This window comes from Astatotilapia calliptera, chromosome 11 (assembly GCF_900246225.1).
Source record: "Astatotilapia calliptera chromosome 11, fAstCal1.2, whole genome shotgun sequence".
NCBI lineage: Eukaryota > Metazoa > Chordata > Actinopteri > Cichliformes > Cichlidae > Astatotilapia > Astatotilapia calliptera.
In genome coordinates, this window is record NC_039312.1 from 7,843,414 (window position 1) to 7,868,474 (window position 25,061).

General features: G+C 40.6%; 1 protein-coding gene across 6 annotated transcripts in view; it reads left to right on the plus strand.

Annotated features, from left to right (window-relative positions):
- col14a1a (collagen, type XIV, alpha 1a) overlaps positions 1-25,061 on the plus strand; it is a 172,395-nt gene that overhangs the window by 46,674 nt on the left and 100,660 nt on the right. For all 6 annotated transcript variants that reach the window (XM_026185062.1, XM_026185063.1, XM_026185064.1 and 3 more), the window contains 15 exons: positions 362-526; positions 910-1,070; positions 1,944-2,073; positions 3,293-3,432; positions 3,562-3,691; positions 4,834-4,973; positions 5,350-5,476; positions 6,224-6,363; positions 9,121-9,253; positions 9,642-9,680; positions 10,722-10,861; positions 13,278-13,410; positions 14,374-14,496; positions 19,016-19,165; positions 22,059-22,175. In XM_026185062.1, coding sequence (XP_026040847.1) covers positions 362-526; positions 910-1,070; positions 1,944-2,073; positions 3,293-3,432; positions 3,562-3,691; positions 4,834-4,973; positions 5,350-5,476; positions 6,224-6,363; positions 9,121-9,253; positions 9,642-9,680; positions 10,722-10,861; positions 13,278-13,410; positions 14,374-14,496; positions 19,016-19,165; positions 22,059-22,175 — 1,968 coding nt within the window. The remainder of the gene's footprint in view (positions 1-361; positions 527-909; positions 1,071-1,943; positions 2,074-3,292; positions 3,433-3,561; positions 3,692-4,833; positions 4,974-5,349; positions 5,477-6,223; positions 6,364-9,120; positions 9,254-9,641; positions 9,681-10,721; positions 10,862-13,277; positions 13,411-14,373; positions 14,497-19,015; positions 19,166-22,058; positions 22,176-25,061) is intronic.

Here is a 25,061-nt window from a genome sequence, read left to right on the forward strand (position 1 = left end):
AAGTTGCTGAATCTGAAATTTTTGGTTCATTTCATCATCGCTATAGAGAAAGGACAAGAGAGACTCTAGTGTTTCCCCTGACAAATCTCCCAGTTAAATGTTTCCTTGTTTTTTTCTAATTTTATAATCCAATGCAACATTGAGGCATACTTAAGCCTCATTATTTGTCCAGATGCAAGACTCACTTTTTCATATTTTTGCACATTTCCCATCAAGGCTTCTAATTATTGGGCAACCTTTTTATAGATTTAGCGTTGAATTGGCATCAGTTGGTTTGTCATGCTTTTGACAGGACTTGCCATTCTTTTTTGTGTATTCATGTGGATACTGTACTCATGTGAGTACTCATGTATTTTTCCAGGTGTAAAGAATGCTGACGAGAATGAGCTGCGCTCCATCGCCTCACAACCGGAGAGCAATCACGTCTACAATGTGGCTGACTTTAACATCATGAGCTCTATTGTAGGGGGGCTAACAAAAACAGTGTGCAAACAGGTGGAGCAGCAGGACAAAGACATCAAGCAGAGTAAGAGCAAATTGGAAAACTGAAGAAACCTTACTAACATGCAAACAAGAATACTAGTAGGAACTCTGTGTCATGAGGAGTAAAGCATAAAGGAAAAGAGTTGTTAAACAAATAGTATCCTCACTTTGACTAGTTGTGTATCAATAAATGACCAAATGATAAAAAGTCAGAGTTAAAGTCTAGTTACAAAGTAAATTTGTTTACTATGAATCAAACCTTGTGTATGTAAAAAAAAAAAAGAAGTTCGATGGCCTATAGGAACTGTTTAACAGGACACTATTAAGTCAGATCAAATGTTCATTTGATCTGACTTAATGGGATTTGCACTTCAAAGTTATATCCAATCTGAGGCAGCCTGTTGGCCTGTCCTTTTTGTCTTTCAGAACATATACCAGAGACAACGGGAATGCCACTTAACCTAGTGACATCAGACATCACGGCCCAAAGCTTTCGGGTTTCATGGAGCCATGCCCCCGGAAATGTAGAGAAATACAGAGTTGTTTATTATCCCACTCAGGGAAGAGACCCAGGAGATCCACAGGAGGTAAATAGTGTATTATTTGCTGAAAACCACACATCAAACCAGCCAGAGCTGAGGAAGTCAACATATTTTATGTCGTGATATATTTATCACAACATAAAATCAAGAAATATCCATTTTATTCCATGGACATGACTCTCTCACTCTGTTCAGCTTTGGATACAGATGTGCTGAAGGATAAGCAGCAGCTAAAAAATCCTACAGTCAGTAGGAGTGTGAGGTGGGCAAAATGTACTTTTCCATAATATTTATGACACCAGGGGGAGTTATCAAGGATCGGGCAGGTTTATAGTTTGAGATCAGTTTTTCCTCGAGGCGTCAGTGCTATCGCCCATCCATACCTCTCACTTTCATCTCTCTATTCGCTTCTCCCCAGAATATCTTTGCAGGTTATGACGGCTCACTAGAAATGATACTGTTGCTGGAACCAGGCACCTGCTTGATTTTTCCAGAACATTTGACCACAGAAGCCATTAAATCTCTCACTTAGCTGGGTTTACAGAGACCAGATGTTCTGGAGCCTCATGTAAAGAGACCTTTCCAGCTGGCTCACCGTGGGCCTAATCTTTATCACAACTGTCATCCTTTTAGTTCACAATGAAAAAGAAAAATATTCTTCAAGTTTTAAGCGTTTGTGCTTTATCCCATTCAATGAATCGATTGTTTCCTTCTTCCTTTCCCATTCTCTTCCAATCTCTCCTTTCTTTCCTGGTTTTATCTCGCTTTCCTCACTTCTGTTTTTCATTTTTATGTCTCCCTATTTATTGCCTCAATTACCATTTTTCATGCCATTCTATCCCCTCCAACTCTTCACACCTTCTTTTCCATCTTTCATATTCTCTTACTTCCCTGACTGACCCTCCTGCACCCCTGCAGGCTGTAGTGGTCGGGAGTGAGTCTTCAGTGGTGTTACAGCATCTTAGCTCCCTCACTGAGTACCAACTGGCGGTGTTTGCTGTGTATGCAAACAAGGCGAGTGCAGCTCTGAGAGGATCAGAAACAACGCGTAAGTTTATTCTTGCAAACACACATAAGTGTGCTTATAAGGCTCCACACTCAGAACACAATTTAATAACAATGGCTTAAAAAGTTACAGCTGCAGAAGCCAGACATATTGAAAATGCACTTACAGTGCTGTGCAAAAGTCTTGAGCTATTTCTTTATATTCTGCTTCCAAGGAGTTTTCCTATCATTTTTTAAAAAGGGTTCAGTCTTGAAGAATAATTCTCCAGGCTCTCTATAGGTCTTTCAAAGTTTTTCTATCTTTCTATCTAAAACTATAGAAAGAAAGTAAAGCAGATTAACAGTATCTGAAGTTCATGTGAGTACGAAAAAGGAAAATGTCCAGCACAGGACCTTAGAGATGCATTTCGGTTGCTTTTTCACTGCATTTCAGCGATGTTGGAGATCTTGTCAAAACTGATACAATTATTAATGCAGAAATCCACAGTCAGATTTTTGTTCACCATGAAATACAATCTGGACAGACTGATTGGCAAAGGCTTCATTTTCCCACATGACAATGATCCCAAACACACTGCCAAAGCAGTAAAAAAATATGCTTGTAAGGACTTCATAATAATATCACATTATTAAGGTATTAGTAAAGCTTTAGCAAGTTCTTAATTCATCATTTATATATCATATCATCATTCCAATATGAATGATGAATTAAGTACTTGCTAATATCTTACTAATAATATTAATAAAGCTTAATAGTGTGACATTATTGTAAAATGCTACTGTATTCTTATATATACTCCACAGTGGAGTACTATCTGTCATGGATTGGCCTTCCCAGAGCCCAGACGTCAACATTGTTGAAGCAGTATTTGAACATCTCGTCAGATAATAATAATCTGTCAGAGGGACATACAACATCATTTAAATACCTCTGACAGATGGAAAGAAGAGCTTTGAATGTCCTTCGAGAAGCCTGGAGAGAACTTGAAGATGTCTTAAAGAAGAAAGCTGGAAAGCTTGGATAAATATATTAATATATATTAAAAATATATGGTTGGCTCAATACTTTGCACAGCAGTAACTAATACAGCAATAAAGAATTTTATGCTTAAAGGTCAAATCCACCTTAAGCAGTATACCCTGATGTTTATAGTTATTACAAAAATACATTCATGTGATTCCTCCTTTATTGAAATTTGCCATGTTATTTAGTTGTTTGCTGTGTCGCGATGTGTGTGTATGCTGTGTGTGTATGCATGTAGTGGCTCTTCCCACAGTCACCGGCCTCCAGCTGTTTGATGTGAGTCACAACACCATGAAAATAAAATGGAACAGTGCGGATGGAGTCTCTGGCTACATGCTGCTTTATGCACCTCTGACAGATGACTTGGATGAGAAAGAGGTAGTAACAAAAAATAATAAAATAAGGGGAGGATGAATTGTTTATTTAGTTCAAAGTTGTAAACCTGGAATTTGCTAACATGACAGCCAAAGTTTTGTTTTAAATCCTGAAGTTTCTTTTTGTCCCTAGATAAGGGTGTCAGATGCAGTGACGGAGCTGGAGCTGGATGGGTTGATCCCTCACACCGAATACACCGTCACTGTTTATGCCATGTTCGGCGAGGAGGCCAGTGAACCTGTTACAAACCAGGAAACCACATGTGAGTAATGCACACCCAAACAGTTTTTAATTCTTAGCCTTTTTTATTAAAATTAATAAAAATTCAAATAACCCAATAGTCAGACATTCAAACATTGTAAAAGAGAAAACTGGATCATATGTGTTCTTCATAAAAAGTGTCCTTAATCTCAAAAACTCAGACTGGTTCTCATGAAGCTGGTAAAAATGGCTGAAACAGTGATGTTTTCTCCAAGGTCAAAGCTCATAGTTGTTATGCGGCAATAACTGTAGACAGCTGACCTTCTTTCCACATATGATAATAGTCTGCTCTGATTGTCTCTTACAAAATAAGAAAAATTTGCCTATTTATTGTAATAAAGAAATTAAATCCAAGTGTCTTTGACTGATGTCTAATTTAGTCACTTAATCATTGTGAACAGACGTCCATACCATGTCCACTCCGTGTACGCAGACTACTTCATTGTTTTCCAACCATTTGGAGCCACGGCACATATTTCACATTAGAAAAATCACACAGCACAAAAAGCATATTTATAATTTTTCCTCGTGCACCAGGAATAGTGGAATTGGCTCGGTTTGTCACCAGTATACCATTTTTTCTTTCTTCTGACCACTACTCATGCTAGGGCCTTCTCCATGACCCGGGTCAGATTGACTACTTTTGCTTTTCAAATATTTATCGACTACTATCTGGCTGTGTCGTCTCACTCACGGCATGACTATTACGTAATTTCGTCTTTGCCTTCTTCTGTTTTCACTGGCAGTTGGCAACCCAACTGCTAGTGGCAGTACAACTACTACTAGATGGTAGTTGTATTGCCCTCTAGTGGAAGAGAATGTAATTGTTCTGCCCGTTACTCATGCCGGTTGCTTAAAGGTGGAACCTGATTAGTTCACATGAAGCCTAACAAGCAGCTAGCAGCACCCACCCATCACCAACAGCTTTATACTTAATATTAATTTAAATGGGTGAGGTAAAAAGAAATCACACCACAAGCAGTTAATATGTCCAAAAAATACCAAAACTACTTTTATACAAGGCTGAACACATGCTCATTTTTGCTCCAAAGTTAGACTCAGTCTTTGGCATGGGCTTCCTTTTTTTTCACAGCCAGGGTTTAACGCCTGATCAGCCTGAGCTTTCTGTCTCTCCCCCTCCAGTACCACTGAGTCCTCCCAGCAACCTCCAGTTTTCTGACATTACCCACAACTCGGCCCACATCAGCTGGGACCCCGCACCTGGTGGAGTTAATGGTTACCGCATCATGTGGGACAAGACAGACGGACTAGTCACAGACGAGGTGACGTGTGACCGTTTTTTTTTTTTCTTTCATGTTTTGGGAATTTTGTTTCTGAGTGCCAAGATTAAATAAGAAATTAGAAAAAAAGAAATGAGAAAGGGATGAACAGTCGAATAATAAAGGGCTAAAAGCCTAACAATAATCATATGAATGGAAAATTTACAGATACTGCAGTTTACGATACTGATAAAGCTTAGTCTTCTGGAAATGTTCTGTGTTATGAATATCATAGATGAAGACTTGAAAAATATCCCTACATTGAGTCTTAGTAGACTTGCTGTCTTTCAAGTTAGTAGTGTTTATCTTGTTCTCTGTTTAAGAGGCATAGCAGTGGGTTTGTCTGTGGCTACATGATGTTTCTCTGTGTTTCCTGCAGGTGGAGGTTGGTTCAGTGAGTTCTTATGACCTCGGTGAGCTGACGTCTTTGACGGAGTACTCAGTGGCAATTTTTGCCCTGTACAACGAGGGCGAATCAGAACCGCTCACCGATGCGTTCACCACCAGTAAGAAACTGGCTTTTGACTTTTGCGAGTCGCCGTCACCAGTGGAGAACAAATTTTTGTTTTCTGTATTCTTGTTTCCCAACATCTCTGTTGAGGACAATTTAGCCTCAATCTCCAGAAAATAGTTCTATCAATATCATTAAAAGGCAAACCATTTCTCTTATAGTGCCAAACAGTGGTGAATTTTATTACCCTCAGTGGTCCTTTTGCTATTTTGGCAACCTGCCCATCACATTTACACCTCAGCATAATAGCCCAGTCACATTAAAAGGTCATTTCACTGTCCCTGACTATTCCGTCACGCTAACAGATATTGATTTGTTGGAATATCCCTTTGCAACAAGCAGTTGGGCTCCAGCGCTGAGTCAGCTCAAAGAAATGCGTCTGGCAAGCAACTATTAAACTATCCACTTTAAAAGGACTGTTTGCATTTTTTATTTATCTCCTGGCAAAGTTTGTTTAATGGACCAGTTTTCAGAAAGGGGGCTTTATGAACTAACGAAAATGCAATGGCACGTTTCAGCTGTTTGAGTGGGAAGCGGTAGGTTCACACCAAAACGGTGCGACGGTGCTTTTCCGAGAACATTTTGCTGAACTGACAGTTATGTTATAAATTGGCCCAGCAAAAAAGTTTCATAAACTTACAGTGTAATCGGGGCAGAATTGAAAATATTATTGAATTTATGTGAATATTAACACATGAGAAAAAAGGAGGGGAAAAAGAGTCTCAGCTTTTCTGTCTTTCAGCTCCAGTTCCTGGTCCTCTGAATCTACACTCCAGTGAGGTCCGCACGGACAGCTTTAAGGTCAGCTGGGATCACTCAGCCAGTGACATTATTCTCTACAGACTCTCCTGGACACCATTCGATGGTGGCAACACAAAAGAGGTTAGTTCCACTAAAATACAGAAGGTACAGCACTGTGCAAAAGTCTTGAGCCATCCTCCTTTTTCTATATTTTGTTAGGAAAATACTTTAGTAATGTTGACGTCCAGGCTCTGGGGAGACCAATCCATGACAGATAAGACTCCACTGTCGGCTTTTCTGTATAAGTATACAGTAGCATTTTACAATAATGTCACACTAATAATTATTAAGGTATTAGTAAGCGTTTAATTCATTATTTATGCCGCATTGCCATTTGTAAATACAGATATATTATTATTACTATGATTATTATTAGTTACTAGCAGTGCATGCTACACCATGCACAGCAGTATACTAAGGAGGAATGATGATAAATAAAATATGAATTAAACACTTGCTAAAACTTTACTAATACCTTACTAATGCTTAAAAGTATGATATTATTATGAAGAGCTATCAAGTATATTTTTACTGCTCTGGGTCTGCGTTTGGGATCATTGTCATGTGGAAAAATGAAGTGTTTGCCAATCAGTGTTTCCAGATGGCTTTGGCTGGTGAATCAAAGTCTGACTGTACTTTTCTGCGCTCATAATTGCATCACTGGCTAAAATTCAGCTCCCAAAGCATTACACAGTCTCCACTTGTTTGTAGTTGCAGATACACGTACGTCTCTCCTGACCTTGACATGTTGATGACAATATGAACAAAAGATTTCAGACCTGTTGCTTCTCATTTTCATCCCAGTTCTTTATCCCAGTTCTGGCCCTTCAGGTCAGCTGAAGTGGCAGAGGCATCTCTCAGGTCCTGTGTCAGATGAATTTTCTCCTATTTGTTAAATGCAGGACTTTCAAATACTCTTCATCAGCCTACCACTTCTTCTTTTGCCACTTTTTCAGTTTCCTAAATATCTTGGGACTGCACGCCATCCCAAGATATTTTATCCCAGGTTTTGTACTAATAGCTCTTTGGGAATCTTTAAAAATGTATAAGAAAGTTTGGCTTCTTGGTAGCAAAATATAAAGAAATAAAGGCTGGCTTCAGACTTTTGCACAGTACTGCATGTGTTTTAGATCAGTAAGAGTCAAGCATCCAACAGCATAGAATCACAAGGTTAAGCTTGCAGTGTTATTATGCAAACAAAACATATTATTAAGCATCTGAAGAAAATAATCTGCATGGATTTCATTTAGCCTGGAGTCCAGTCATTATCTCTTTTTAAGAGGAAGCAGTAGCTCCACTCCATGCACATTGATAAAGAGCAGTCTGTCTCCTATAGACTTACACAGAAGCTTAACTACACTACCGGTAGCTGGTAAAACCTCTGGCTTGGTTGAGTATAAATAAAGGCTGAATAAATCTAGAAATTAATGGCTAGGGTGTTTTATTACTATGATCTGGGGTTTAGAGACAGCTGCAAGGCAGCGATAGAGCCCTTAGAGTGTGTGTCTGTGTGTGTGTTTGTGTGTTTTGCTGAGAGTCATCGAAGCTGAAAATAACACTCTGGGGAGCTGGAGAGGTGGGCTGGTAATACCGCCAGACTAGAGAAAGGGATACATGCAGCTTTTCTCTGTTTCTCACCCACATACTCCGTGTGCTGGCACACACACACACACACACACACATTTACATCCTTCATCGATTTTCTCGGTATTGTTACATCTGAGAGGGGATTAGACATAATGCATACAGCACAGAGTGAAATGTTATCCATACAAAAACTTTATGATAATTTGATATCTTTCTTTTTAAGTTGTCTTTTCTTTTTTCAAAAACGTATCTGCATGAGTCTCAGGAAACAATAAAATAAAACAGAAAATTTTACATTAAATGGAAGAAGATGTAAAAAGGAAAGGGAGACAATGACTCATAAACAATACACTTGCTTCAGGGAAAGCACAAATTGCCCCCGTTGGTAAAATCTGCATGCAACTGTACCTCGGAGGGTTTTGCAAAGAAACAAATACCTCCGCATAATCTGGTTATTGAGCCATCTGGAGCAAATACTAATTTCAGGGTTTCTCTCGGTAGAAGTGTGCTGTACTCTTGTTGACCTCTTTGTGTGTACCTTGGGGTCTGATTTTTTCCTGTATAAAACAATTTGTAGTGGTTCTTTGGACTAGTGCAGATGCAGCAAGTCCAACTGGAAGCATTTTGTGTTCGTAGGAAACCACACACACCTGTGATAGTTATATCATAGGAAACATGTAATCCAGTAAGACTTATGCTCATGTTATTTTTGTTTTGTTCAACATAACAATGAAAATACTACATGTAATCTCCATGCATACCTGCTTCATTACCACCTGCACTACCATTTCCTGCTGTTTCTCCCTCTACCTGCAGAAATTATGAGATGACTTATTATTTTAGGTTTTCAGCGGCTTTCTCTCCTAAAACTCAGTCACGACCTTGGAATTTGACAGCCTGGAGTTTTTCATTAGAGTATTAATAACATCATCAGACTGTTTGATAACATTCTTGCTGTTTTGCAATATTTGAACTTACAAAATTTTTCAGATTCAACTTGTTCTAGCAAATATAGCAGCAAATAAAAACACAAATCACTTAAGGTTTTTAAGTGAGTTTATCACTTAACTGTAATTGCTTCAGTAACAATACTGCTGAAAGTACTGTCTATATTTTTTGTTTTGTCTGAACAAAGTTATAGAACAACAAATCTGACATTTTTGGAAACTATCAGCCATCACGTCTCTAAAGTTTGGAGAGACCGCGCTGTTGGAAATCAGATCTAATATGAGGTTTGTTTCTTTCCTGTAGGTGGTCTTGAGTGGAAGTGATAACAGATACACACTGACCGGCCTCAGTCCCTCCACTGAGTATGAAGTTATGCTGACGGCCATATTCAAAGACAAGTCTGAGAGCGACACAGTCTTTGTCACTCAAACCACATGTAAGTGTGACGAGGTTGTTTAACTCACAGAGCTGTGAGTTTTTGCTTTATCTAATCAATATTAAACTTGACAATAGTAAGGCTCACGGCTTTCCTTGAGATGTAATTCCTCCTGATAGAGCACTGCTGTCTGCTTATTATAACAGATCAGTGCAATCACATGTGCATTTAGGATAAGAAAATGAGCATTTCTGAGTCAAAGCAAAGCACTGCATGAACACATTTGCATTGATTTGTTTGTCTCAGCTTATCTCAGGAGAAGAAAATCTATTTTACCATCAGTGATTTGTTACGTATTCCTGTCTAATTGGCTTACTTATCGACACAAAGAGTTGTTGAGCAGAGTTTGAATCCAATTATCTGATTTGTCCTCTTTGTATTTCCCCAGTGCCCACACAGACAACAACAACTTCTACCAAAACCACAGGTAAGAAGCGTCTGAGCTGGCTTTCTGTAAAGCTTCAAAATGTCAGCAAAAACCAGGTCAGCTAGTCTTAGGTACAACTGTGCCATGAAACTTAAAAGCAGTTGCTTTAATTTTTTTGCTAGCATGTGTCCAGTGGACAGAAGGCTAATTTCACTTGGTACTTTTTCTGAAAAACTATCCCTGCAAAGAGACTGGCCAAATTTTAATCATGGCTCAAGCCAAGGCATCTGTCAAGGAAGGCAATTTCCATTTTAATGCGAAAGGCTCCACTAGCTGCCAGTGCAGGCCTATGTTGCCAAAGTGAAAACGTAGTTCTCTTAGTCCTTGTAGCAGATTTTTGGCCATTGTTGCTTATTTATTTTCAAGAAGCAAAAGCAAAATTACCGAGTAATTAGAAAAAGAAATGTTGAAACTGTTCATTTTAAAGAGAAAGTTGAAATGCTGATAAGAGTCTCTCCTAGAAGTTTGAATTTATATAAGTGTGTTTACCAAGTTGGCTTCATCCAGAGACTGGAGTTCAGATTCTGGCTTCTCAAAGGTGACCAAAGGCCATCTGGAATGGGTTTTTGTTGTTTTAGAAGCAGACTACAGCTAATTGAGTCTTGTGGCTTCAAAAGCTTACAAAAGCAACATGTCTCCTTTACTTAAGTTTTTGCCCACTGTCCTAGAAAGTTTCACACAGCACATCTGCTTTGTTTAAAAATCCAAGTGGCCCTCTAAAAAGCACAGTTCAAAGCAGCCGACTAAACACCAGCAGGTTGCCTTTGTTTAAGAAAGAAGAAAAAAAATCATAGTTAGTGCTTTAAGGATGCATCATATAAGCTAAACAAAAGCATTTTGTGAGTGCTTGTGAGAATACTTTTCTTTAGCACCCCAAATCACAGTGTGTCGAGCTGAAACTGAAACTTTCACGCTGGCTTTTTCCCCCTGATATTTTTACAGTGTGAAGAAAATAAAGTTTGAGCCAAGCCTAATTTTTTGAGAAATAATATCTAGAGTAATTTGGTACAGTAACAGCGAATCTGTGATGTGGTGTCTCAGCGGCACGTCAGGCTGTGAGAAACCTTCAGCTGAGTGACGAGACCACCCAGAGCTTAGAGGCTTCGTGGGAGCTGGAAGACCCCAACGTGGAGAGCTACAGGGTCGCCTACACAAGCCTCAGCGGAGATCACAAGGACTCTGTGAGTTGGAGGTTTAAGGGTTTATGTTAGTTCCCAGATTTTAATTATTTTTTTTCCCTCTCAAGAGGTGTTTTAGATCCGGGTTACATGTTTGCAGCTTCTAAAGCTGCCCTCCATCACAAACTGCCTCCCTGGTGAATTGTGAATGCTGATTATGTGGAATAGACAACACTGAAGTTGTTTTTGGAGGAAGATTATTGTTGTTTCCCATCTCCATCCAACTGGATGGCCCTACAGCGGTCAGCGTTGGGTCGTCTGCTACAGTCAGAAAACTGATTACACTTTTAGTCCCGGGCCACTTAGCCCCTCGTTCTTGATCCCTCTATCTCTTCTAAGAGCCCTTGAGCTCAGTGCCATGTACTGACCCTGATCGCTGATGCACACACACACACACACACACACACACACACACACACACACACACACACACACACACACACACACACACACACGAGTAGTCAGCCTTTCCCTTATTCTTCTTCTGTCCCTCTATCTCTCTGTTTCTCTTCTCTATCCTCCAGCCTCCCTTCACTCCCCCTCCCCTCTTTTAATTTCCCAATGTGGTGTCAGAGCCGTAGAAGATGGAGAGTCCAGGCCAGGCCGGCAGACATTCCATTATCTTTTCAGCAGCCATTTACCTCACTGCGAGTGGGGATGGAGGGCAGCAGAGAAAAGAGCAAAAGAAACAAAGGGAGGTGGGAAGAGAAACAATAGCTGCACAAAATGCGAGGAAGCTTAAACCTGTCTGCCGGCTGATGGCCAAGGGCCGTTCCAGGTCACACGTCTTTTCCAAAGTTTCGGCATGTTTTGTTGCGGACGTGTATGAAAGACAGATGAAAGGAGAAAGAGAGACAACTCTGTTTGTTTGTTTATGTACCTGAAAATGCACGCGTGTGTCTGCACCTCCACTTGGACACAGTGTTTCAGCACCCAAGTCACAGTGGACAGCTCCTCCCCATCCTTTGGGTCTGAATAGCCTTGTCTCAACACTCATGTCACGTCTTGGTGTAGAAGTTGAAGACCAAGAAGGCAGGACGTGCAAAAATGAGATAAACACAAACAGTAAATTGTAAAGAATAACTGTAATCCAATAGGGTCCAGAAAAGATGAAGACCAGGTAATACAAGACATTCACAACTGTACATGGATGATGCAGTTCACACCTATTGCTATTTATAATATCAGTTAACAGGAGTTAGTCAGTTTTTAGTCCTGACAGTTTTCAATGAGGAGAGAAAATTTGAAAGAACTGAACTTAATTCATAGTAATAAAATTTTCAGCAATTAGACTCCGAGGAAGCTACATTAGCAGAGCATAGTCCAAAAGTGATACAAAGTAGGACAGGACCTACCCAGGGCCTAAATCCTGGTGGTGGCAGAGATGAAGCAGTGGAGACCCGACAATGAAGTAATATGAAGACTAGACTAGCAGCCCAAACACCCAGGAATGCAGGCAGAAGAGTGAATACTGAATAATCTTCCTTACTGAACTTGCACATAAGTTTCATTATTGAAAGATTGAAATAACTTGGTTGTGTCAGTGCCACGTAGTTTTTCAAGCTCAAATGACTTACAGTTTAGTTACAGATATCCTCAGTTAGATGCCAGAGCAGTCAAAGTGTGCTTTTAAACTGCGTTGCATAATCTCAGTAGTCACGGTTGTTATGGAGCTGCAAATGACTGTAATTTTCATCATTCTAAGCACTTTTAGAGGAGCAATTCGTAATGCTCAACTTTTAGTGCTCAAGCCAACATGACTGAGAGCATGAGTGCCCTGCGTAATGAAAACTTTGACCTCCTACAGTTTCAGGACAGCTGCGGATGAACAATATGTGTGCTACAGTGTAGCTAAAAGCACCTTTAATAAAATCCACTTGGTGTAACTTATCGAGATTGTTTTGCCAGCCAGTGAATCTCATTCTTAGTGTATCTCTATCAAGTTTTAAGTATACTGTAAATTATCAGTCTCATCATGATTAGCTTGTTGCCGCAGAAGAAATACTCAGAGTACAGGGGGTGGAGGTGCGGGCTGTTGGATAAAAAAGGAGCTAATTTAAACCAAGTGGTACTTTTAGGATGCAAGCAAACATCCAGGGAAATATTTCAACAGTTATAAATGAAGACGGGGCAGTAATGGGGTTTTTCTCAGCTATTCCCTGCCCCACTTTTGCCATCAACTGACTTTATTGACTGAGCTGAATTGAAAAGACTTCTTAAACTTCCTCCAAATGTCCCTTTAACCCAGCAGAGCAAAGATGCTGTTTCTATACCCAGTGTGCTATATATATATATATATATATATATATGTGTGTGTGTGTGTGTGTGTGTGTGTGTGTGTGTGTGTGTGTGTGTGTGCCTGTGGCCCATTCAAATGTTCCCAGAATGTGTGCATTCACGTGTGTGTTTGCAATCGTAGATGTCAGTTTCTGGAGGTGAGAGGAGAGCAGTGCTCGAGCCTTTACAATCAGACACCAGCTACAAAGTGACAGTCACTCCGGTGTACAGCGATGGACAAGATGGCCTTGGTGCATCTGCCATGGGTTCCACATGTAAGGCTAACAAACACACAAAATGCAAAGCGCACACACACACACACACACACATCCCTGGCTTACTGTATTGACCATAATGCTGCGTTTCTCCCTTTTCACAACACAAAGATGCAGCTCCCGGTTTAGGAGAATACTGGAAGTTAATGACAATGAATTTCATCGCTGTGAGCAGGGCTTTCATTTGCATTGCATTAATTTCATGTTCATTTACGTTCTTGAAGGAGATTATAAATCAAAGCCACGACAAATACTGATGCATTCCTAATTGTCTTAATGAAGGCCACTCATAATTGCTGCAGCGCCTTTCATTAATGAGACGATTAAATTATTTTGCTCAGGTCTAATTGATTTTCTCAACTATTCTCTAGATTACCTCTTGTGAGCCAGCAGTGGCTGTCTCCTCATCGCACAGAGAATTGAAATGTCAGACAAAACATGTCTTCTTTTTAGATGAGAGCACTATAAGTCATTGTAATGCAAATAAAAATCTACTTAGCTTGAAGAATTATGCATCAGAGCCTGGTGTACAGTAAGAGATGATTTTGTGTGTTTTTTTCAGTGATGATTATTATTCCCTAAATCAGTTCCTGAAGTAATGTGTTATTTCTCTAATGTGGAAGTGCACAACTCACACTCAGCCCTGTCAAGGCTGGATATTAGACCTGTAACACCAAAAAGCGTCTCTTGTAAATTCAAAGACTCTCAAGTGCTGAAAGCATGAAAAACTGTCCCAGTGGACAGCAATTGTTCTATCAAGCTGAATATAAGCGCTGAGCTTCAGATTTATATAATTAAACATTAATTTTATCATTTTTATTTAGAAGTCCTTGGGTTGATTGTCTTTATAACTGATGACTTAGGTGAATTAGTTCTTATGTTAAAGTTTTAGCATGTGTTAGTAATATCAGCTGCAGTTCTTAGAAGCTCTTCTATGTTCTGGTTTTGCTTTGTTTTTGGCAGTGCCGCTCTTGCCTCCTGAAAATCTGCGTGTGTCAGAGGAGTGGTTCAATCGCCTCAGGGTCTCGTGGGATCCACCTCGGTCTCCTGTTGAGGGTTACAAGATCGTCTACCAGCCCCTCTATGGTACACACACACACACACACACGCACACATACATTCTGTTTATTACTATTATTCTATCTAAATATACCTTCTTTTTCACCTTCCTTTGTCTAGCAAAGGAATATACAGTCACTCAGGGCTCTGCTAGGTATGGCTAATCACATGGCAACAACAGTGCATTTAGGCATGTAGACAAAATCAAGATGACCTGCTGAAGTTCAAGCTGAGCATCAGAATGCATAAGAAACATGATTTAAGTGACTTTGGGCATGGCATGAATCTTGGTGCCAGATGGACTGGTCTAAGCATTTCAGAACTGCTGATCTGCACACACATAAGACATGAAACCTTGAGGCGGATGGGCTACAGCAGCAGAAGACCACTCCTGCTTCCAGTAGGTTAACGCCCCCTGTCACAAAGCTCAAATTATCTCAAACTGGTTTCTTGAATATGGCCATCTCAATTAAACAGACCAAATGTGGGAGAACATTTTGATCATGTCAATATGTCAATATAGCCCCAAATCTATGAGGAACGTTTCCAGCATCTTGTTGAAATTAAGACAGTTCTACAGGCAAGTGGGAGTAAAACGTAGTACTAGCAAGGGGAACCTAAGAAAGTATCCTGTGTGTGTGCGTGCGTGCGTGCGTGCGTGCGTGCGTGCGTGCGTGCGTGCGTGCGTGCGTGTGTGTGTGTGTGTGTGTGTGTGTGTGTGCGTGCGTGCGTGCGTGCGTGCGTGTGTGTGTGTGTGTGTGTGTGTGTTTTATATCGTGTATAGCTGATTGTTAAGGACCCAACACTGAAAAATCTGTGACAGACACATAATGTCTGACAAAACAAAAGGCTCTCAAGGTGTTTTGGTTTTCCTGATAGTGGCTTCTTAGTTTTTCTTTTAAAATGAAGTTCAAAGCAAATGTCACCATTTGGCACTAAAATAAGACGTTACCCTAACTCATTTATTTATTTTTTGTCTTGAGGCATCATCAAAAGCCCATTTTCACTGTCATACTGCTTCTCTAGTTCTAATTGTTTCATCTTTCCAAAACAAAACAGGTTTTTTTCCATTTTTCCTTTCCATGTCTGTTTTTAGTCATCTAAACACAATTACTGTGTCTCTGAGGATCCAGCTTTAAGCAGGACAGACTGCTGATTTTAGGAAATTGTATTGAAGAGAAATAATTTTCAGCAGGCTGCTGTTTTCATGGTAAGAGCCATGGAGGGAAGAAAAGTGTCTGTGTGTGCCTTCCTACACACACGCAGCTATACAGCTACCATATACTTAATACAGGTATAAACACACTAAGTTTAGCAAATGATTAAAATGCACAGCACACTTGCAAACACACAGCTTATTTCCCTTCACATTGTTCCAGTGGGCTGTGTGCTGTAAAAATAATTGCTACTCTGTCTGTATTTATCTGTTTTTATTTATTTATTCTATTGTATTTGTTTCATTTTTAATTTAAATCTTTAATCTCTGTATTCAAGGTTGTTATTATTTTGTAAAACACTTTGCAGCAGTTATCTGGGAAAGCTGCATTAATACAGAATGTTACTATTATGTCTTTGTTTTTAATTTAGTAGTCAAGTTGAGGGCATCGCTTCGTGTGTTTGTGTATATAATTAAATTCAGGTTTATTTATATAGTGCTAAACCAAAACAACATTCAGGGGCTTAAATGTGTATTATATGTCTTGATTCAATCCATGCTGAAAGCATTTGATATATTTCATGACACATGAAATATAGGGAAACATTATTTTATATTAAAATGTAGAAAGGAATTATTGTCATTCTAATATTATACTGTTAGAGGCTTAGTTTACTCGAAGATACTCGAATAGTTGGTTTTGACTTCCATCCATCCATCCATCACTTTTTTTCCACTTATCTGGGCCAGGCAGGGGCAGCAGCCTAAGCAGAGAAGCCCAGACCTCCCTCTCCCTGCCCAGCTCCTCCAGCTTTTCAGGGGGAATATTAAGGTGTTCCCAGGCCAGCTGACACATATAATCTGTCCAGCGTGTCCTAGATCTGCCCCCAGGGCCTCCTCCCAGTGGAATACCTCACCCAGTAGATGCCAAAGAGACATTCTAGTCAAATGCTCGAACTGGCTCCAAAAGGAATGGAGGACCAAGCTCCTGCAACGGTTGTTTAAGGATTGAATTGCCAGTAGCAATGAGCCAAACACCCCATACACCCAAAGCACCTCCCTGAGGGACACAGTCGAATGCTTTCTCCAATTCCACAAAACGCACGTAGACTGGTTGGGCAAACCTTTAAAAGACCCGGTCCAGTGTTTCGCGACTGAAAACCGCTTTGTTCCTCCGGTATCTGAGGTTCGACTGACGGACGGACTCTCGTTTTCAGCACCATGACTTTCCCGGGCAGGCTGAGGAGTTTGATCTCCCTTTAGTTGGACACACCCTCCGGTCCCCTTTCATGAAGATGAGAACCACCAGCCCAGTCTGCCAATCCAAAAGTACTTCCTCTGATCTCCAAGCAACATTGCAGAGGCACGTCAACCAAGACAGCCCCACAACATCCAGAGCCTTCAGGAACTCAGGGCGAACCTCGTCCACCCCAGGAGCCTTGCCACTAAGAAATTGTTTAACTGCCTCAGTGACCTCACCCCCGGAGATATACAGTGGGGCAAAAAAGTATTTAGTCAGCCACCGATTGTGCAAGTTCCCCCACCTAAAATGATGACAGAGGTCAGTAATTTGCACCAGAGGTACACTTCAACTGTGAGAGACAGAATGTGAAAAAAAAATCCATGAATCCACATGGTAGGATTTGTAAAGAATTTATTCGTAAATCAGGGTGGAAAATAAGTATTTGGTCAATAACAAAAATACAACTCAATACTTTGTAACATAACGTTTGTTGGCAATAACAGAGGTCAAACGTTTACTATAGGTCTTTACCAGGTTTGCACACACAGTAGCTGGTATTTTGGCCCATTCCTCCATGCAGATCTTCTCGAGAGCAGTGATGTTTTGGGGCTGTCGCCGAGCAACACAGACTTTCAACTCCCGCCACAGATTTTCTATGGGGTTGAGGTCTGGAGACTGGCTAGGCCACTCCAGGACTTTCAAATGCTTCTTACGGAGCCACTCCTTTGTTGCCCGGGCGGTGTGTTTTGGATCATTGTCATGTTGGAAGACCCAGCCTCGTTTCATCTACAAAGTTCTCACTGATGGAAGGAGGTTTTGGCTCAAAATCTCACGATACATGGCCCCATTCATTCTGTCCTTAACACGGATCAGTCGTCCTGTCCCCTTGGCAGAAAAACAGCCCCATAGCATGATGTTTCCACCCCCATGCTTCACAGTAGGTATGGTGTTCTTGGGATGCAACTCAGTATTCTTCTTCCTCCAAACACGACGAGTTGAGTTTATACCAAAAAGTTCTACTTTGGTTTCATCTGACCACATGACATTCTCCCAATCCTCTGCTGTATCATCCATGTGCTCTCTGGCAAACTTCAGACGGGCCTGGACATGCACTGGCTTCAGCAGCGGAACACGTCTGGCACTGCGGGATTTGATTCCCTGCCGTTGTAGTGTGTTACTGATGGTGACCTTTGTTACTTTGGTCCCAGCTCTCTGCAGGTCATTCACCAGGTCCCCCCGTGTGGTTCTGGGATCTTTGCTCACCGTTCTCATGATCATTTTGACCCCACGGGATGAGATCTTGCGTGGAGCCCCAGATCGAGGGAGATTATCAGTGGTCTTGTATGTCTTCCATTTTCTGATGATTGCTCCCACAGTTGATTTTTTCACACCAAGCTGCTTGCCTATTGTAGATTCACTCTTCCCAGTCTGGTGCAGGTCTACAATACTTTTCCTGGTGTCCTTCGAAAGCTCTTTGGTCTTGGCCATGGCGGAGTTTGGAGTCTGACTGTTTGAGGCTGTGGACAGGTGTCTTTTATACAGATGATGAGTTCAAACAGGTGCCATTCATACAGGTAACGAGTGGGGGACAGAAAAGCTTCTTACAGAAGACGTTACAGGTCTGTGAGAGCCAGAGATTTTCCTTGTTTGAGGTGACCAAATACTTATTTTCCACCCTGATTTACGAATAAATTCTTTACAAATCCTACCATGTGGATTCATGGATTTTTTTTTTCACATTCTGTCTCTCACAGTTGAAGTGTACCTCTGGTGCAAATTACTGACCTCTGTCATCATTTTAAGTGGGGGAACTTGCACAATCGGTGGCTGACTAAATACTTTTTTGCCCCACTGTATCAGTTGTCCGCCTTGTCTCCAGACGCTGCTTACGCTACAGAAGACTTGTCAGTGGGATTAAGGAATTCCTTGAAATATTCCTTCCACCATCCAACAGTGTCCTCAGTTGAAGTCATCAGTGCTCCACCCACACTATACACAGTCCAAGTAGAGTACTGCTTTCCCCTCCTGAGTCGGCTGAGTCATATCTTTGTGTTTATCTTGTTTGTAGCATGTGCCTTAAAAAAATCAAAAACGTTTATCATTGTTTGTTTCCTTTTTACACCAGTGTGTATGTGTCTTCTTCTCAGTTCACGGTCCAGTATTGGAGACAACAGTGGATGAAGATGTGAACTCCATGCTTATTGTCAATCTACAAAGTGGGACAGAGTACAGTGTCCGAGTCAAGGCTTCCTACCCTGCAGGAGAAAGTGAGCCACAGCTAATAAATGCCAAGACATGTAAGTGTCCTTCTCATAAACCTGCAAGTAACAGCACAGAAATGTAAATGCTGAGGAACTCGTTATCCCTCACAGTCTCTTGGCTGTTACAGTTCATTACCATAAGATTGTGAACATATGCAAGCATAATTTTAAATTGCACTTTCATTGAAAAAACATTGACTTACTTTTGGGAAGTTATTATATTTTTCGGGGATTTACTCATTCGCCTACCAAGTGAAAGATGTCTGTTTTGATCCCGGGAGGAAACACAAATCCCTTTGGGGTTGTGTCAGAAAGGGCATCTGGTGTAAAAATCTACCAAATCAAACATGCACAAGGGGTTGCCACAGCAACCCCCTATGAATAAAGGAGCTTTATTGGGATGTCACCACCAGCTGGAAATTTTTTAATTATAAATTTGCCACAAAACGTTGTGTGGCAATTAGACGGCAGCAGAAAAGCAAAGTAGTTTAAGGAAAGTGGGGAAGGTACAACATGCATATTAAACACCTGCTGATATCATACTCTCTAATTTCCATTGAGACTTTGGCAAACAGACAGATGGATATTAATATTTTCCTTGCAGGCGGTGAGAACAATCTCTTTTGCATATAGATTTGGTATCAGTAGGTGCAGTAAGAACTAATGCAGGCTTTAATGCTTCTTTCATCTAAAACAAATAGATGAAGAGAGTGGGAGGCTGAGACACCGAGAGAAAAGAGAAAAGTTAAAAAGCACTGCATGCATGCTTTCATTTATGTTGTCTTTTTAGTTTTTTTTTCTTTATGTTTCTGTGTAGTCATGTGAGTTTTCAGAAAACTGCCCTATCATCCCTCTCTCAAAATCTATTGCGGTTTTCTAGGTTTAAGGTCTAATTTCAAGTGGTGGGGTAAATACAAATAAGCTTATACTGTAGTTTTAATAGGTCATCACCACACTATTTCCCTCTGAAGCAAAGTGCTGAGACACGTAAAGCCGAGTGATTAATCAAGTTGCACATCACCTGCAAATAAATGGGCTGCTTTTGATTTCTTTTTATTAATTTGTGCTGCAGTGATGTGCCATCCTTCATCTGTTTTTCTCTGTGCCCCAGTAGGATGACTTACAACTCCCTCACGCCTTCCTGTCTATATAAAGCACTCATAATGAAAGATGCTTTCACAAAGAGAGAAAGATAAAACACGAGGCACTGGGATGCAAATTATACCACCTTCCATATATAAACTTTACACTCTGACACCGGCGTGGCAACAAATTTTTAGCAGTGACTTCAGGACTAACAGAATGCATGTATTTTGTTTTTCAACTTTATCCACATGTTACTCTTTTGGGATCCATGCTATCTACCGCATTATGCTTGTAGTACTGTTTTTCATGCTGTAATTAGTTTTTCTACACTGTTGGCCAGGGATCAAGAAAATATCTCATCACTAAATATTAAACAGAACACATATGAGATGCAATCAATTCTCAATGTGCCGATACATTTTCAGATGTATCGCATTTCCCCATGTTACACAGTGCTTAGTTAAATTCATTGCCAGTAGTTTGGTCTTCTCTGGGGGAACCCTGATTTATAAAGGGAAGTGCATGGAATCATTTGTCATTTTAATAAGGTGGCTATAGTGTCATATTTCCCCGGGCACACTGCATTCATGGCAGCCTCATCAACAGAAGGTTATATGGCATGTTTGCACAAGTAATTTGCACATACTAACATGTAGCATAAAAAGCGAATTTAGTACCCGTAGGACCAGTGAATGAAATTAACTTGTTTCCCTCAGACAAAGCCTAATATATTTTGAAATTGGGTGCTGGAGCTTTTATCATATAGGTTAGCACAAGACTGCAGAAGAGTCTCATGATGTTTTGCAGAAGAAAAAGAGAGGTTTGACTCAAACTTTCCAGTATGAAAAGAAAGGCATGATGAGAAACATCCTGAATCAACTAAATATATACTTTTCCTTTGGGTGCAAAGACTTTTTTTCATCCAGTTGTAGCAAAGGAAGCCAAAATCAGACATTATTTTAACGCAGTGTTTATCTGCATGCTGCTGCACCCACATGTGCATCAGCACCAGCTTGTAGGTGTCTTCCAGTGCCCCGTGAATGTTGCATGTTTGTATGTATGAGAGTAAGTTTATGTGCATCTTTGCATATTATTAATAGAAATGATGGGTTGCCCTATGCATTATTCAAAAGTATTTAAAATAAGGCACCTGCCATATGGTCCCGGCATAAAATATCCATTTACTGGCACAAGAGCCGAGTTTATTTTATATCATCAGCAAATTCTGTTAACAAGGAGGAAAGAACAAGAGTGAGCGAGAGAGGGAGAGAGAGGAAAACAGAAGAGAGAGTGACTCCAGGGAGGTTTGCTTGCCTGTGGTACACTCAAATAACACTACCAAACAAGTTTCAGCTATTAAAACTGCTCAGCTGTTTTGCATTTCACTGCATAATGTCTCTTGTTCCCCCACAAGACACATCAACGCTGACTAATTTTGTTACTTAATGATTTATTTTAACATCTACCCAGCTGAAAGTTTTAGACTATTTACACTTGGTGCACTGTTAATGTTCTGACCACTTTTCTGTTTCATACATAATCCAGACAATTCATTTTGTCCGAAACACTAATAACTGTTTACATTTCCCTTAAAGTGCTTTGCAAAAGAGCTTTCTGTTTGGGGATTTCAAAATTTCTCCTACTTAAACTCTTCATTGTTTGGTGCGTGGAAGGGCTGGGGACAGCTGGAAGTAATAGTGTGTGTGTGCGTGCGTGCGTGTCGGAGAGAGAGAGAGAGAGAGAGAGACATTACGAAATGCATATTAGTGAGTGTATTGGAAATTGAAAACTAGAGGTTAATCTGACCTTTCTATCATCTCTACAACTCTTTGTTTCTCTCTAGTATTCCTTGGTGTGTCTGGCTTGTCAGCCTACCAGGTGCGACCCAACAGCATGTGTGTTCAGTGGCAGCCTCTTCTACATACTACAATATACAGAATCTCTATACAGTCCACACTCAGTAAGTACTTTTACTCTTAAGACCTGTCAACAACCCTCTGGCAACCTCCATTCACTAGGGAAGAATGTGTATTCTCCACCCAGTTAGCGAGTGGTTGCTAGCTGAGGGTGGTGCACCAAAAACTTTCCCTGTGTTTGCTTTGCTTGTTAGCAGATTGCTGTGTGGTTTGCAAGTGTTTGCACATGTCTACAAACACTCGCCATTTACTCTCTGAATGCCTTGCAAACTGGAGACAGAGAATGGTTGCCATCAAAGTTAAAGTTGATTGAATTAGGAAGGTGCCTTCCTGCTTCAATCAACAGATTTCAAAAGGTGCAACTTTTATTTCAAGGTGACCAGTTCAGTACCACTTGGCAAGTGGTTTGCAAGTGTTTGCTGACAAGTCGGTCTCTCACACGGTAACCAGGCTCTAAGATTACATGAATGGGGAGACTGTTCTAATTCCCAACACGTAACATACCGACAATTAGTTACGTCCTGAGGCGTCCCACAGGAACGAGAAAGGTAACCTTCTGCATCCCTATGGTACGCGCCAGATTGCGGATGGAGTCTAACAGAATGACGCTCCCGGCAGTAACACACATTCCAGCCGTGTATTCCAGTTCTAACCCTAACCTTAATCCTAACCTTAACCACAGTCTTAATCGGCTTAGATAGTGTTTTCCAAAGTGATTAATGATGAGGAAGTAAAATAAATATACATGTGTCGATTAATTCCAAACTGTTCTCATGTTTCCGAGAGCGTAACATACCGAGGATTTGTCACATAGCGTCGTACGTTACGTTTTGGGTCGAGAACGTGTTGGAATGGGATGATAACAGCAGCAGCCAGCAACATCATGCAATCGGATGGTTGCCGACTCATCTCCAGACCTGTGTGACTGAGACCTTAATTATATTGTATACTGGCATATACTTGTATCTGTGAAAAGTGTAATTATTTTAATTTAGTCCATTGGTAATTTGACCTGTTACAAGCTGCTCACTCTCTGAAATATGGTCTGAACCCCACCTCACCTTTACTGTAATAAAACTTCATCCCAGAAACAAGCAGGAGTTCTCTACAGAGACACATAGTCAACACGTACATTTTTACTGTGCACCCCCCAGTTGTCCCAACATGTGAGAAACAATATTTTTGCCAGTTAAGTATCTGGAATACAGTTCAGTCAGTAAATCAAACTCTTTACTAGAGTTGTGCTATGCGGTGATGCAGCTGGATTCAGGCTCCGACCTTTTGAATGTGTGTCCTCAAAGGTTTGCAGTATCCTCGTGAAAATGTCTCCTCTGTTTATTATTAACACAATGACCAGTCAGCTCAGGACACGTGTACTGGTTATGGGTACCTTTCACATTCATGTTGATTTATATTGATATGAGCAACTGGGGAAATACGTGTTATATTTGTTTCATTCTCACATGGCACTGGTTTCTGCTGTGAGGGATCATCGTAAATCTTGCTATTTGCAGAAGGGAAGGGGAGATATGATATGCTCGATAAATGACATGGGAGGAAACTGCTTTGAGAATCGCGCATGTCATCGCAGCAGAAATGAGACCAGGAAAGACACAGAATGTGACCTTTAGACGCTGTTTAATACACAGATCACCTTATTAATCAATGGAAAAAGGGAGCTGGAGGAAGAAAGGGGGTTGAAGCAAAGGGAGGAGGGCGCACAAAAAGGAGAAAGTGGAAAAATATGTTTTAGTTAAATAGAATCAGCCAAGGAAAAAAGTTGTGTTTAACCCCAGCTTTGTGATAGTTTGACAAAAATATAAAACCCACGTTGTGTTGACCGAGAAGTTTGGAACTCATCCTATCACAGTGAACAATTTCAAGTCGGAGCTTTATTTTTATTCGTCCTCAGGGGGCTATCCCACAAGTTCATATAAAATCTAAAGCCCTCCTGATATTTTTCAGAGATGGCTATCATGTAGAAATTGCTGTATAGATTTGTGGTCATCCTCAAAATAATTTGTTAGTGTAGGCAAGTGTCACTGCTTAGTCCACAGGGTTATTTTTGAAATATCAGTGCAGTAAAAATCAAAACATATTGTAGCAGGCAGGTTGGACTACCGTATGTGCTTCATGGGTTTACATTAAGCCTGAAAATATCCTGTCATTTATTCCTTGATTGCCGTTCAGTGAGATTCGTAGTTGGTAAATGGGTTCCACCCATTTGATTTGCCATGGGAAAGAAACCGCAGGTGTGACTAATACCATTACCAATGATCTTGATTTGCTTTGGTGTGCAAGCAAGGCAGTGTGCACAACATCAAAGCAATGACAGCACAGCAACAAAATTGAATGCAGCTTTATTAAAATTAAACTGAATAACAGGAATGCACTGTGTATGTATATCAGATCTTGGCTCTGCTTTAAAATAGATTTTTCCGACGGCGTTCAGGTTCGTGGTTGCTGTTGATTAAACTAAATTGGAAGCTAGCGTTGGCTGATAAATGTATTAGAGACACGAACAAATTCGGCGTGTGATTTGTGCACGCATTTCATTGCCTTTCGAGGGAAGAAGACAGCAGGAAGAAGGGAGATTTCTCTCCCGTCTTCCTCGCGAACTTTTCGATTTGTCTTTGTCTCTCTCTCCCTCTCCTGCCTGAGTAGCGGTGGGATGTTGAAGTCGAAAGTTTAGAGATTTACTTTAATCCACGCAGAGCCAGCCAGCTGCTTAAACACCTTCTCGGATGGAAACGCGTGGAGCCTCGACAGCTGTTTCCCTAAACTTTATTATCTATGGCTGCTTCCTGCGTGGAGGAGGAGCTAATTTGTCAACCTCCAAGATGAGAGACACATTAGGAAATAAAATTAGACTAAATGAAACTGACAAATGGCAGCCATTAGAGTGTGTACTGTATACGCGAGTTTCCAGT